At 38.6% G+C, this 15,866-nt stretch overlaps 1 protein-coding gene across 1 annotated transcript; it reads left to right on the top strand.

The window, feature by feature from the left end:
* The first annotated feature begins 9,696 nt into the window (after window positions 1–9,696).
* LOC122868444 (somatostatin receptor type 5-like) lies at window positions 9,697–15,558 on the top strand. The gene is made up of 4 exons (XM_044180406.1): window positions 9,697–10,138; window positions 11,659–12,381; window positions 12,495–12,905; window positions 13,497–15,558. Exons 2-4 carry the CDS (start codon window positions 11,707–11,709, stop codon window positions 13,569–13,571), a joined length of 1,161 nt encoding a protein of 386 aa, XP_044036341.1. The 5' UTR covers window positions 9,697–10,138; window positions 11,659–11,706; the 3' UTR covers window positions 13,572–15,558.
* Window positions 15,559–15,866: the final 308 nt, after the last annotated feature.

The following is a 15,866-nucleotide window of genomic DNA, read 5'->3' as shown; positions in this document are numbered from 1 at the left end:
ACAAGAATTAGTTTATGTCAACATGTTGCTGTAATTTTTTGGAAAGATTTATTACATGGCTTTGTTGTTTTTGAAATATAAAATGTTATTTCAGTCAAGCTAATAGTGATTTTTAATGATGGCTGTAAAGATCATGTCACTAATTAAATGTGACAGGCCCACAGTGGACCAAATGGTAGCCATCTTATTTAAGAACAAATCATTTCAAATAAAGCATCTTAAACCTCAACTCATGCTAACTATGCTTTATAAAGTGATAATGCTTAAGGACAACTTTTCCTTTCATCAACACATCCTGCTAAAATGCTGAATCTTGTCTCGTACTCAAAAACACATTTTCAATGACACTACTTGGCTGGAATGATACTGTAATGACTTTACTGACTGATAATGAGTCAGTCAGAACCATTTTCATGTAACCTTAGAAAATATAACCTAGGTTTGATTATATGTATGATATTCACACTGTAATTTCAACTTGACCAGTGTCAGAACCCCAATTATTCTCTATCATGTCAACTGAGCTGTTTAATTTTAAATCATTTTAAATGAAACCTGCAATAAAGACATTTTATAAAACAAGAACAAAGTTATCCTTTGTCATTGTGCTTCTCCACACAAATATTTTCCACAGATTTCACAGTGTAACAAGAGAAACAATTCAAGGAAAGAAAGTGCAGACAGGGGGGTTAAATACAGTCACTTCCATAAATGCCAAATGTTGCATAAATGCTTAATAATATGTATTTTTTTGGAAAATCTTTTCCCTCATCCACTCAGGAATTACTTTAAAAAGCAGACTGCCCTCACCAGAAAAACATCCATATAGGTTGCAAGCAGCTTATTATGAAACATGTTTACATTTATTTTAGGATAGGACCTCTACTGGTCGTGGTAATTATGATGGGGGCAAACCAGGAAGTCAGGTGACATAGTATAAAGAGTTAGAAAGTCTGCATATGGAGGTGGTGAATGGCACAAACAAACAAAGGACTTTTACCCAGGAGACTGGGGTTTGTGTCCCGTGTGAAACCAAAAGTCAACATTGGCTTATTTATGTTACTTATGTAACTTAACTTACTTTAGTTACGTGACTTATGTAATGTACATAACTTACTAACATATTTATTTTAATCCAAACCATGATCTTTTCCTAAGCCTAACCAAGTTTTTTTTTTATTGCCTAAACCTAACCAAACTACGACCATGTGTTTAACGTCACATGACTTATGTCACATGATTTATGTAACATATGCTTGCATCCTGTCCTCACCTTACAGTCTGTCCTCAACTGCCACCGGTAGGGGCGCTAATTTAGGAAACGCTCCTGTGGGTCGTATTAGAGGGTAAGAACAAACAACTTATGTGGTCATATGGGTTGGAGGACTTAATCCACATTGTCTTGAATTTTAAAATAGTTCTTCAAACTGATCTTTCAATTCCATGTATACTGTTGGATTTAATAAGTGAAATCAGAAGGAAAACACAGAAATATTATTTTGCTTTCACGTTCAAGGACCTGTTATTGAACTGGATATTAGAGCCTCATTAGTATTAGCTAGAAGAAAATACAGGTCAGTGTTCAGTCAAATCTTTGATCCTAGAATATTATTTACCTTCAGTCTGCAGTCAAGAAACAATCTTTGTACGCAAAACAATAGACAATACACCAAGGTCATAAGCATACAGATACAGCTCCTTTTTTTGTAACAAAAATTCATACAAAGCTGAGGAATGTATTTTTCTCCAAAGCATCAAAGCTATGAATGGAACCCTCCCAAAGCCTCTAATAAATCCCAGATGTTTGATGTTTAACCATTGAAACTGCATGACCTAATATCAAGTGAACTGCATAAGTTTCATTATGTACAAAAACAGAGAGACTTTTACTCTGATTTTCTTAAACCTATAGTAGCTTGGACTAAATTTGGTTTAGTTCTTTTTAGCTGTATTTTTTAGCATGTGGATTTTATGAAAATTAAACTGTAATAAACACTAAAAGATCCTGGTGATGGGGGGGCTTAGGTGGGGGGCACAGTGCTAATTGCTCTCTTTTGCCCATTTTAGTTTAAGGGCTTCTTTCTCTTTCAACAGCCCCAGGTACATTTCTGAAAATTCTGTCAAATCATCAACAATCGAATCACACTACAGTAACTCAGTCTTCCACACATGATTCACGGGGCTCAGTCATAGCTCATGTTGGCTAACCTGACAATACATAGCCAAAGTGTAGCCACAAAAGAAGTATCCATGATTGAGTTAGTGCTTAATCACCAGCCCACCTTGTATCAGTGACCACAAATAGTAACCGGTAACTCATAGTGACAGTCTGCAGGATGATGGGAATAGCTGTGGAATCACACTGGAGAAAAATATATTATAGCCTTCAGAAACCAACACACCTTGAGCTACAAAGCATTGCATCACAGGAAAAGTTATTGAAACTAGCAAACATTGCAGTTGCTATTGCCCTCACCCATCCACTCTGGCATTTCAATAGTTAGCGGTGAAACACTTGAGCCATGTAGGCTACTGGCTGAAAAGCCAAACGGCAAATAGTGGCACCTCAAATTCTGATTCTGGTATGTTGTCTTGTAACTGTGGACAAAACTGATACATCCAAAAAATAATCCTTCAAACATACAAGCTTTTGCAGGGAAAAAAACTAAAATTATGTGTCATCTATTTTAGCTTATAGCATGCTAATGGCACTAGCAGCACAGAGATGCTGCCTCCATGCATGTCTAGTCCACCGCTGTCAACAGCTCCATCTGGAGTCTCTGTGCAGTCAAACAGCTACATTAACTGCCTCGGGCACAATTGTAACAAAAGTGGATCTACACGACTTTCCTGATGTCACTTAATGAAAAGAGTCGGGTAGACAGAAGTGATGTTCACAGGCGACTGTGAAGGGAGGATATCAGCTGAACCTAGAGGTGCAGAGACTGATTGATTGTTCGTATATTCTGCCCATATATATTTTTAAGATTATTTCATTTACTGACCTCAACACACAGTGTCAGCCACAGAGTCGCCATTTAGGACATTATCTCATTTATTTATTTCTTCTTTCTTGATTCAGCTTCGTTGAGAGCTCCCGTGGGACACCACACACATAAGTCACACTCCAATTACCTTAAGAGAGTTCTCCGATCGATCTCTGCCGGGGTTTTTTTTGGTCAGCCAGATGAAGTCAGTGACTGACACCGCTCTGATATGATGTCAGTGCACATGCCCACAGAGAGGAAGCTTGATACAGAAAGGCAGGAGGTGCATGCAAACTGCTCAAAGCCAGAGTGACTCATCTGAGCAGGAGGAAGACAGAGAACTAGGAGAAAGACCAGAAATGGGTAAAGAAAAAATAATTCATCTCTGATTAGAGTACAACAGCTGTCTTATTCTTTTAGAAATATTTTAACAAATCACAGACTCAGGCCTGAAGTGAACTGAAATTAAAACAATAACAAAATCAGGTCAATGTCAAATAAATGCAAAGTAGAACATTTCTTTTTCTAGATTTTACCATAAAAAGTATGACCAAGGTACTTTGATTTGAAGACACACTGTAAAGTGCATGCACTACAGTATGTATTTTTCATGTACAGTGGTGATCACTTTCCTGTAAGCAATACAAGTCTCACAGGTAGAGTAATTGTACACAACACAGCATAGTAGTTTATAAGGACGCAATTTACTGTTCAGTCTGTTAGAATTCCCCTGGGATTTGACTGTAAATAGAATATAATAGAAAGATTTATAGCAGTATTTGGTGGTTCACATGGTGGAGCAGTTTATTCTTTTAGATTAGTTTAGATGAAACTAATTTATGCGAGGAAATTAGATCACTGCAGCAAATGTAATAAGAATATATATGTACACTAACGGAATATGAAATAAGCAAGACAAGACAAAGGGCACATTCTAGACTTGATAATAACAGGCAATTTGACATTGTTTCAGTATTAGAATTACTGATTTCTGACCATCACTTTGTGTTTTGGAGGCCAACCTAATCTTAGCAAAGACTAAAAGGGAATTTCTGGTTCAAAAAAGATTCCTGGATGAAACAAAGTTCTCTAATATTATGAGTTCATTTGAGCCATACAGCTATGACTGCTCTTTAAATGACATGGTTAGAAATTTCAACAACACCTTGTCATCTGCTTTAATCTCCTAAATCCTTTGATTCTGTATGCATTTTTCTCCTAGCTATTTGGGATTAGTAGGACCTGATAAGTGTAACAACTAAGCATTGTCTTTGAACAAGAAGTAGTTTTTGAAAAAAATGATGCCCTCATATGGGGTTAATGGGTTTATTTTACTGTATAACAATACAATAACCAGTGTGTAACAATTATAAAACAAGTATAAAAACTCCTTATATACAAAGCCCTTAATGGGCTTGGACCAAGCTACATTGCAAATCCTTTTTTCACTGTTTGCTTTCAAGAACACTGCGATCATCTGCTGCTGGTTTATTGAAGGTTCCCAGCAACAGCTGACAGAAAATCGAGGATGCAGCCTTTGTCAGTTATGCCCCAAAGCTCTGGAACACACTACCTATAGATATAAGGGAAGCCAGCTCCCTAAATATTTTTAAATGAAAGCTAAAAACATATCTCTTCCCTTTAGCCTTTGACTTTCCTGATACAGGCACAAAATTATTTTTGCTCTTTGTTTCTCATTTATGCACTGCTGCACTTCTTTTAAAATGCTGTATTTTACTAGATTTTATGCGTTTTATGTATTCTACTTTTTAACTTGAATTATTATTCAAAATTATTTAGTGGGTTTTATTTCCCATCTTGTGTTTTGTATTCTTCTTTTTTACAATAAGGGGATGGGATTCTATCATTCTATGTCAATTTTCATGCAAAGATGTATGTATTCTATTATCATCTTATTTTTAATCCATCTTATTACAGTGAGTATGGCATTCTATCCCTGATTTTATGTTCATTCTGTTGTTTTTATGTGAAGTACTCAGTGCATGTGTTTTCTTTGCTCTAAAGCACTTTGAGCTGCATTTCCTCTATGAAAGGTTTTATACAAATAAAGTTTATTATTATTATTATTATTTGTATTATTATTATTTAAGAACAACTTCAGGACACAAAAAGGATTGATTGCATTGCTGTTGCATAAAACTGCATTAGTTGTTGCCAGGTGTCCTTGTTCATTTCAAAAGGTTAGCCACTGTACACAAGTTGTCTCCTGCTTTACTGAAAGAACCACAAGGTTGGCCATATAGGCTCTCAATAAGATTCTGGGACTGAGGTAAGCGTATTGTCTCATTTCCGGTCAGCAGTGTTTGTGTGTTACTAGGAGCAGAGTAAATTTTGTTTGATTCTTCATTACAGTGACTAACTATCTGCTATACATTTAAACATACACTAGTTCTGCTCAAGCACTTATAACTCTGTCCTTTTAACGATTTTCTACCATTCTTTAGCTTAGCAGCTAGCAATGGCTTCTCTCTCTCCTTCTCACTCTCCTGCTCTCTCCTGCTTGGTGTGTCAGATGTTTAGCTATTCCTCTACCTCCTTCAGTGATAATGGTACATGTAATAAATGTAGTTTATTTGTAGCGTTGGAGGCGAGGCTAAGTGAATTGGAAACTCGGTTCCACACCATGGAAACTCAATCATTAGCTGCTGTAGCCAGCCACCAGTAGCTGGTGCGGACTGACCAGAGGTAGCTCCTGTTAGCCGTCCCCCAGCAGCTCCCGAGCAGCCAGGAAACCAGGGAGGCTGGGTGACTGTCCGAAGGAAGCATAGCCCTAAGCAGAAGCCCACGGTTCACCACTAACCTGTTAACGTTTCTAATAAGTTCTTCCCACTCAGCGACACACCCGCTGAGAAACCAACTCTGACTGTTGGCAGCTCTATTTTGAGAAACGTGAAGTTAGCAACACCAGCAACCATAGTCAAATGTATTCCTGGGACCAGAGTGGGCAATGCTGAATCCTATTTAAAACTGCTTTCTTAGGATAAGCGTAAATATAGTAAGAATGTTTTTCACATCAGTGGTAACAACTCCCGATTATGCCAATCGAAGGTCACTGAAGTTAATGTTGAGTCAGTGTGTACATATGCAAAGACAATCTCGGACTCCGTAGTTTTCTCTGGGCCCCTGCCAAACCTGACCACTAATGACATGTTTAGTCACATGTCTTCATTCTGCCATTAGCTGTCAAGGCAGTGTCCAGCAAACAATGTGGGCTTTGTAGATAATTGGACTTTCTGGGGAAGACCTGGTGTGATTAGGAGAGGCGGCATTCATCCCTCTTTGGATGGAGCAGCTCTCATAGCCAGAAATCTGGATATATTAGTGGACCAAAACCATGACAACTCAGAGTTGAGACCAGGATGCAGAGTTGCAGTCCTACACACTTCTCAGTGCTTGCTCAGTGCACTGGCCAAGGAGGTGGAGTTGCAGCCATCTTCGACTCAAGCCTATTAATCAACCCTGAACTAAATTATAACTCATTCGAAAGCCTTTCACACCCAACCTGGAAAACACAACAGCCAATTCTATTTGTTATAGTGCACCGCGCACCTGGTCCTTATTCTGAATTTTTATCAAGTTTAGTCCTTAAAACAGATAAAGTAATTATTGTAAGTGATTTTAATATTCATGTGGATGTTGAAAATGATAGCCTTAGTACTGTGTTTATCTCATTATTATATTCGATTGGCTTTTGTCAGAGTGTACATAAACCAACTTACTGTTACTGGCGTAACCATACCCTCAATCTTGTTCTGGTATATGGCATTGAAATTAAACATTTAATAGTCTTTCCACAGAATACTTTATTATTGGACCGTTATCTAATAACTTTTGAACTCCTATTACTGGACTATATACCATTAGGCAAAAACTCCAACACTAGATGTCTATCTGATTGTGCTGTAGCTAAATTTAAGGAAGCGATTCCATCTGCATTTAATTCAATGCTATGTCTCAATATAACAGAGGACTCCTATGCTAATTTCAGCCACTCCCAAATTGACCGTCTTGTTGATAGCACTGCAGGTTCACTGTGAATGACACTCACTTCTATCGCCCTTCTAAAAAAGAAGATAATAAAACAAAGGTTAGCTCCATGGTATAACCCTCAAACCTGCAAATTAAAGCAAACATTGCAAAAACTTGAAAGGATATGGTGTTCCAACAATCTCCAATAATCTCATTTAGCCTGGCAAGATAGTTTTAAAACATATAGGAAAGCACTCCGTAATGCCAGAGCAGCCTACTACTCATCATTAATAGAGGAAAATAAAAGCAACCCCAGGTTTCTTTTCAGCACTGTAGCCAGGCTGACAGAGAGTCACAGCTCTATTGAGCCATGTATTCCTATAGCCCTCAGCAGTAACAACTTCATGAGCTTCTTTAATGATAGAATTTTAACTATTAGAGAACAAATTCATCACATCCTGCCCTCAAATGGTACCGATTTGTCATCAACCACAGGAACCTTAGAAACAGCTGTAAAACCTGATGTATATTTAGACTGCTTTTCTCCTATTGACCTTCTTCAACTAACTTCACAATTTCTTCATCTAAGACATCAACCTGTCTATTAGACCCTATTCCAACTAGGCTGCTTAAAGAAGTTTTATCCTTAGTTAGCCCTTCTTTTCTGGATATGATCAATCTGTCTTTATTAACAGGCTATGTCCCACAGTCTTTTAAAATAGCTGTAATTAAACCGCTTCTTAAAAAGCCCACCCTTGATCCAGGGGTTTTAGCCAACTATAGACCTATATCTAACCTTCCCTTTCTCTCTAAGATCCTTGAGAAAGCAGTCGCCAATCAGTTGTGTGACTTTCTAAATAACAATAGTTTATTTGAGGATTTTCAGTCAGGATTTAGAGTGCATCATAGCACAAAGACAGCACTGGTGAAAATTACAAATGACCTTTTAATTGCATCAGACAATGGACTTGTCTCTGTACTTGTCTTGTTAGATCTTAGTGCTGCATTCGACACCATTGACCATCACATCCTATTACAGAGACTGGAACATGTAATTGGCATTAAAGGAGCTGCACTAAGCTGGTTTAAATCCTATCTATCAGATCAATCTCAGTTTGTACATGTTAACGGAGAGTCCTCTGTGCACGCCAAAGTTAGTCATGGAGTTCCACAAGGTTCTATGCTTGAACCAATTCTATTCACCTTATATATGCTTCCTTTAGGCAATATTATTAGGAAACACTCCATAAACCTTCATTGTTATGCGGATGATACCCAAATTTATCGATCAAGCCAGATGAGACTAATCAGTTAGCTGAACTTCAAGCATGGCTTAAGAACATAAAAACACCTCTGAGACACATTATCTAACGATATATTTACTCTAGATGGCATTGCCCTGGTCTTCAGCACCACCGTAAGGAACCTCGGAATTCTGCCTCTGGAGCTAGTCTGGATCTATGATTGTGGGCCACCTGCTGCCCCCATGTTCCTGTTCGACAACTGCTATTACACTTGTTATTATTAGTCTTATTACCATTATATTCGTTATTATTCTTATCACTATCATTCCTAGTATTATTACTTTATAAATATTAACACTACCATTACATTATTATTATTTTAAAATTCTATGTGGATTTTGATTTGTGCCCCCCCCCTCAAACCCAACTGCAGCGGCGGATGGCCGCCACCCTGAGTCTGGTTCTGCCTGAGGTTTCTGCCTCTTAAAAGAAGTTTTTTCTTGCCACTGTCGCCAAGTGCAAGCTCATGGTGGGATTTAGTGGGTCTCTGTAAATAATATTATAAAGAGTAAAGTCTAGACCTGCTCTATAGAAAAAGTGCAATGAGATAACTTGTTATAAATTGGCACTATATAAATAAAATAAAATTGAATTGAATTGAAAACTTGAAAGAGGACTCCACTGATTTGTGCATGGTTAAAGAATTTTTGTTGTCATAGCCGTTGTAACCTTGAAAATGAGAACTGGCCTTGCCCGCACCGGAGAAAACACAGTGTAAATGAGCCATATCATTATCCTGGCATCCTAAGGTGCCACTACGCATTACTGTCCTTAGAGCAAGCCTTTTATACACAGCTGTGTGACAGAGTTTACTGTCTCATAAATCTTCCCATTTGCTCTGGTTAGGACCGGTCAAACAGGGCCCATAAAGAATGAGACGTCATCAACTTCCCATTGTCCCTTCTTAACCTCCTTTGATGCTGTAGACTGATGAAAAATGCAGGAATTGAGTACATACTGTAAACATGCACACACACATGTTGCTTCATGGATTGCACACACACACACAGATCAGCACTCCTGTACCTGTTCCCTCAGCCCAGCCCAGCGTGTGAGTGTGTCTGTATGTGTGGCAGCCTGTTGTTAACGCTGCACTGACCTGGATGACAACAACATGAAGTTAATGTCTTAAAAGTAGGCAGCTTTCCCAGACAATTACCATCAAATCTCTCCCTCAATGCGCAATCTCATCCTCCCTCAACCGCTTTTCCATTTAAGCCTAATTTCTCTCCCGCCCTCTCAGGTGCCCCAGGCCACCATCAAGGTGATTTATTCTCCAGGCAGGCTATGGGCATTGCTCCATTCCTCTCTCTGTCTCTCTCTGTCTCACACAGTAGGAAAAAAGTTAGTATTACTTTATGATTGGCTGAAAGGCTGGCTATAAAAGCCTCTGCTGCACAGGAAAAGAAAAGGAAAAGAGGGATATAATGTGAGCTTTTACAACAACAACTGGTCTTGCCTGTGATGTGATTACAAACATCCATGGGTGGGACTTTCACATCCAAAGGCGGGGTGACGTTTTCCGTATAAATACTCGAGGCACTACATGACCCTGTGGGTGACTTCTCATCAGTTTAGGAACGCATTTCCCCACGCGCGGGATTTTATTCGGAACGGACCTGTGAGAAAATCCTGGAAAGTCAAAGACAATGTTGGTTTTTGCGCCTGTGGAAATCTGAGCGTGCTGGCATCAAGAAAATGACTCAAGATGAAAAGTCAAGTGTGAGGGAAAAGAGCGAGAGAGTTGATTTTGACCTCAGTGAAAGCACACCGTTCCCAAACCGCATGACTAGTGCTGGCGACGCACATCACACCACCGGATAGTGGAGAGGATAAAAGGCGCACAGGAGCGCTCAGGTAGGCTGAATCTCATCTACGAATGTATTTACAAGAAAACAATGTGTTCATGAAATTAAATGAAATTTAAACTCTTGCTGTTTTTGAGAAAGATGTGGCTGTGAAATATTTTTTAATCATTACTTATTTTAGTCATTCATCTCCCAACAGAGGACAAGAAACATTATTATACAGTAGGCTATGTGGGTTTGTTATGAGCCTTAAAGTGTTATTTATGAAACTCAGGTTTAATGATCTAGGCATGTGAACGCTTCAAATGGATCTCATGACTGTGGGCTATAGCTATTATAGTTTGGTGGACAAAAATGTCAAAGCCCCATGCAACCTAAAGGGGACAGGGGCTTCAAGTGTTTGTTTTTTCAACAACAAGCTGCGGGCTGCGCGTCCCTCCCGTGTTTTGGAGCTCGGTTCAGTGAATCTTCACGTAACACCATATATTTGTGCAACACATTTTCACAGCCTCGGGTTGTAACGTCTGACAACTGGCAGTTATAAAAGTATTATTATTTTAGGTCACCTACAACTTAAGGCACCAGGTGAGGACATATAGGTAGCTACTGGCACATTAATTATTAAGGCCATTGCTCTCATTTTAGGCTATACATGAATGCACTGTATAATACATTTAAGTCTATTAGGGATACCTTCACGACCTTGAGATCTCATACAAAATATGATACAGTTTGGTGCACTCATATCTTTTTTTAAATTTTAGTTTCCTTATAGATTTAACTGCAAAAAATAAGAAAATAATAATAGTTTTTCAATTAATAGACAATTCATTGTTTTGCAGTCTACATAATCTAAAATAAAAATGTTTAGATGACAATGTCCTCATTAAGATAATTGTACCAACATTCTCCAAACACAAAGCAAATGTAGTGAATGCTGCCTGCTCTGTTATAGTACATGGCAAAGTGGCAAATTACTTGAATACAGCAAAACATTTGAAAGATGTGAACCTGTTTCAGTTATCAGTTCAACAGGCATATGATCACATTTTTGTATGGTGAGATAGAGTTCTACAGAATATCATTAAACCCCAGAATGAATACGCATTTGTACACTGGAGAGATTTCACAAAACTAGTGAAGAATTTTACACGATTGATCACTTTTGCTAAATATGTTTGACCCACTTTAACAGTGTTAATGTTACAATCAAGGATATTCATCATCTCTTCAAGGCTGTGGGCTACTTGTCATTTGGCTGCAGGATTTTTGGTTCTGTCTTATGGACATCTAATCCAGCAGCAGTGACAGTACTTGGAACCTGCTTAACTGATGTCATGTTCTCCTAAAGTGCAACTTCCCATTAAGAGGAATGGCATGTTGGCCACTTGCCCAGACAATTCAGTGGAAAGTTTCTCTTCTCTCTTTGTAAATATGGGCGTATTGCCCAGAGAGCACCCATGTGTTGTTTTGAGTGTGTATAGTGCAAAAGGTAGATGTAACATGTTTTTTAGCAATGGGTTGTTGTTAAGTATAATAATTATAAATGTGTGTCTTTTCTCTCATAAGCTATTTCCTACTGTAGTCCAAACGGACACCAGCACTCCCTCTTTCAACATGGATGGCTACAATTGGACGTCAATATCTGAGAATGTCAGCGTGTCTTCCTCCGAGCCATACCTCACCTCCAACAATATCTCAGATGTGGCCGCACCAATGCCCTTCGATGTGATCACCGCAGTCGTATACACTATAGTCTTCATTGTGGGTCTTCTAGGTAACACGCTGGCCATCTACGTGGTGGTTCGCTACGCCAAGATGAAGACAGTAACCAACATGTACATCCTCAATTTAGCCTTGGCGGATGAACTCTACATCCTGGGAATTCCTTTCCTAGGCACTAATAGTGTGCTTTCCTACTGGCCATATGGGGATTTCTTCTGCAAGGTGTGCATGACTGCTGATGCCATGAGCCAGTTCGCCTCCACCTTTTGCCTGACGGTGATGAGCATTGATCGCTACCTGGCCGTGGTTCATCCTATTCGCAGTGCCAAATGGCGGAAGCCACAGGTGGCCAAGGTTTTCAATGGTATACTGTGGGTTGTGTCCTTTCTGATTGTGCTGCCGGTCACGATCTACTCACATGTACAGGAGGAGCTCAACACCTGCAACATAACCTGGCCTGAGCCAAGGGAATTGTGGTCCATTGTCTTCATCCTCTACACAGCCATCCTGGGCTTCTTTGGTCCTCTGGTTGTCATCTGCCTCTGCTACCTGCTCATTGTCATCAAGGTAATGAGATAAAATTGGCTTTTATTGGTGTCTAACTCAATTTTGTAATTTTCCTGTGAGGTTCTCCTCTTATAATCTCATAAAACCTTTTCAACCAACCATCCCACTTTCAGGTGAGATCAGCAGGTGTGCGTGCAGGCCTGACTAAGCGGCGTAAGTCGGAGCGTAAGGTGACGCGCATGGTGGTGATCATCGTGTTGGTGTTTGTGCTTTGTTGGCTACCCTTCTTCACTACCAACATTGTCAACCTGATTCATATCATCCCTGAGAACAAAACCACAGCTGCAGTCTACTTCTTCCTGGTCATCCTCACCTATGTCAATTCCTGCGCCAACCCAGTCCTCTATGGCTTTCTCTCTGACAACTTCAAGCAGAGCTTCCAGAAGGTGCTCTGCGTCCACAAACCAAATGGTGTTGGCACTACAGACCAGATGGGGTGTAGAAAGAAGGCACCCAAGGAAAACCACAATCCAATGTTCTCTTCCAGAAGTAACACACAGAATGGAAAAATGCAAAGCATTCAGGTACTGCGCAAACAGTTTTCATGTGATCCATGTAATTTCTGAATAAAGACATACATTTTTTTTATCAACACATTTTACAGCCAGTATAGTAGTATATAATCAGCACATTTATTTTTATTTTTAAGTGATTTAGGCCCACTTTCTAGCCCAAGCCGGTCCCGAAGCCAGAAGGCAATATTTTAATGTGATATTTTAATATTTTAATCCTTAAAAAGAATGGAACAGAGGGAGAAAAAATCATTCTGATTGAAATAATTGTATCATTGTAATAGTATTATTGAAAGTCATGCTTACATGTGTAACATGTTTCATGGTTATATTTATACTTCAGGACCATACCCAAACCAAATCTGCAGCCCCCACTGTCAGAGTGCTCAGTGTATTGTCCCTCTGATGTCTTCCTTTCTTTTGTATGAAAATGTGACCTCTAGAGATGAAGCCCACTTTATGTAACAGACAGGAATGAAACTGTGCCCCAGGTTATAACCCTCAACAATAACAGCAAAGTTTTTTGTTGTTAAGCTCATTAATGATACTGTTTCTCTTTCTTTGATGTATCCTTAATTTCCATGTCTGTGATATTGTTTCCAGATGGAGGTTACTGGGGACCTTGACAGTGCGCCTTTAGCTTCAAAAACAGTGGTGAATGGCCAGTCAGCGCTATGAATGCGCTACAACGCGGAACATGAACGATTTACTCCTGGATCTTTTATTGATTGCTATTTCCTGTCTTTATGGCTGATCCTCCCTCTCTGACTGGGACATTTGTGGAGAGGACCAGAGGAGCAAAGTAGAAAGAAAATGTATGTTTTATATTTGATCATATTTTAGTAAGAAACCTTGTTTTCTGATCTGCTTTTGTTTTATTTGCTGATGCTTTTTGATATTAATGCATACTCAACACTTCCGCTGTGTGTACCTGTTATCTTGATAAATTTAGTATAATGTACATTTCACAGTACTAAGAGACATCTGTTCAGGAAGTGTTGAGTAGACAGTAGTACAAGCTAGCTTCACACCAAATGACTGGAATTAATCAATGAGTGACAGTATTTCTGTTAAAGCAATATTTTGACATTTTTGGAAATACGCTTATTAGCATTCTGTCGGAGAATGAGAAGATTGATACCACTAAATAGGCTATAAGGCTACAACTATAGCTTAGCTTAGCATGAAGACTGGAAAAAGGGGGAAACAGCTAGCTAATTGTATGGCGAATTGTCCAGCAAATTGTTGTTTTTACACTTCGGTTTTTGTATAGACTAATCACATGACATATAACATGTTAATTAATGAGCTTTAGAGGTGCTGGTAGAATTTTATTACCTTTGGACAGAGCCAGGCTAGCTGTTTCCCCCTGTTTCCAGTCTTAATGCCTGTCTTAATAAAGTAATAGCCTTATATTTAAAAACACAACGCAATGAAAATTACATTCTCCAAATTATAACCCTGTGTCCCTGTGTTGATTATTCATTTATCTCTTGTTACATGCTAAATATGTATCATAAAATTTTTAGAATGTTATATATAAATCCCTTTCTTTTCTTTTTCTGTAAAACATAAAAATTACTCATCTTGAACTTGGTTCATTTATCCAGTCAAATGTTATTTTGAGTGACTAGCTAACCCCGCCCATCATATAAAACCGTACTTGATCAGTATAGCTAGCAGAGCAAACATCACATTACTGAAACTAAAGACGCTCTAACTTTCATTTCACTGTGACTAATGGGCAGACAAATCAATCTTCTCATCTAACTCTGAGCTAGAAAGCAAATAAGTGTATTTAATAGTGATGGAATTAGTGCTGTGGAAATGTACATCATGCTGAATGTACCATGTGAGCCATTATAGTACAGGTAATTTCACCCTGCTCAGTGATTATTTCTCTAGGCCTTTATTGGGCATCATGCTTTTATTCACACCAGCTATCACCCCAGCTATTATTTGAAACTTTTTCTTTCCTTATTTTGAAAATGTACAGTAATGTATACTGCTATAACTAGAGTGAGCACTGTTCTGCTGGTTATTGTAAATCTGGTTAAAATATGTTTGATGCTCATGACAATTATATTTCTTTTAGCCTGTTAAGTTTTTATAGGCTTTTTGTGACATTTTGACTTCAATGTTACACATCTGTGAAAAATCCCTTGAAATAGCACAGCCATGCATTGTCCTCTAGTGGATTCTCTTTTGTCTCACATTTCTAAAACAACATCCACTGGAATGGACGCTATGGTGAAGTAAAGTAACATTTCGTTTTCCGAACCTCAGCAACACATCATTATCACATCCTGACTCATTGTTTAGCTGCTGGACTATGAGCTTTGACATTTGATGCCAACATTATTTGGAAGTTGCTGGACAACACTGTGGCATCTCCATAGTTGTAACTTGAGCCAAGCAAGACCATGTTAATAATGTTTATCGTGAGGTTGAGCTTCTTTGAAAAACTACTCAGTAAGATGGACCTGTGGAAACATGGATACCTTACAGGAGACAAGGGATTTTTTGTGTGTTAGAAACACTGTGAATAAAATTTTGAATATGGAATCTTGAGTTCCATGACATCCTCACACATATAACTAAATTGCTAACTCAGTCATTCTGTTAAAGAAGCCATCATGAATATTAATAAACAATCAAGTCTCTACTGCATGTTCACCCTACATTCATCCTACACAATACAATGTAGGGCTGCTGACATGTGCCTGCATGAAACCTTTTATGTGTGCATGTGTGTATCCCATGAACAGACAGTTGATGTTTATTGTTGCTGTGATTTATCAATATTATGGCAGGTTTATGTTTCAGACTGAAGCACTTTATTGTTATTTCCAGTAGAAAGAGAACAGTGGCAGCTAGCTTTAGGATTGAATGTTAATGTCTCTCAACATATATCAATTTAGTGTAATGTTTTGGATTTTTGTAAAGTTCAAGTGGTTTTATTGCAAAAGCAGA

The sequence above is a fragment of the Siniperca chuatsi genome, linkage group LG21 (assembly GCF_020085105.1).
Source record: "Siniperca chuatsi isolate FFG_IHB_CAS linkage group LG21, ASM2008510v1, whole genome shotgun sequence".
NCBI classification, from domain to species: domain Eukaryota; kingdom Metazoa; phylum Chordata; class Actinopteri; order Centrarchiformes; family Sinipercidae; genus Siniperca; species Siniperca chuatsi.
This window is presented reverse-complemented; position numbering and strand designations above follow the sequence as displayed.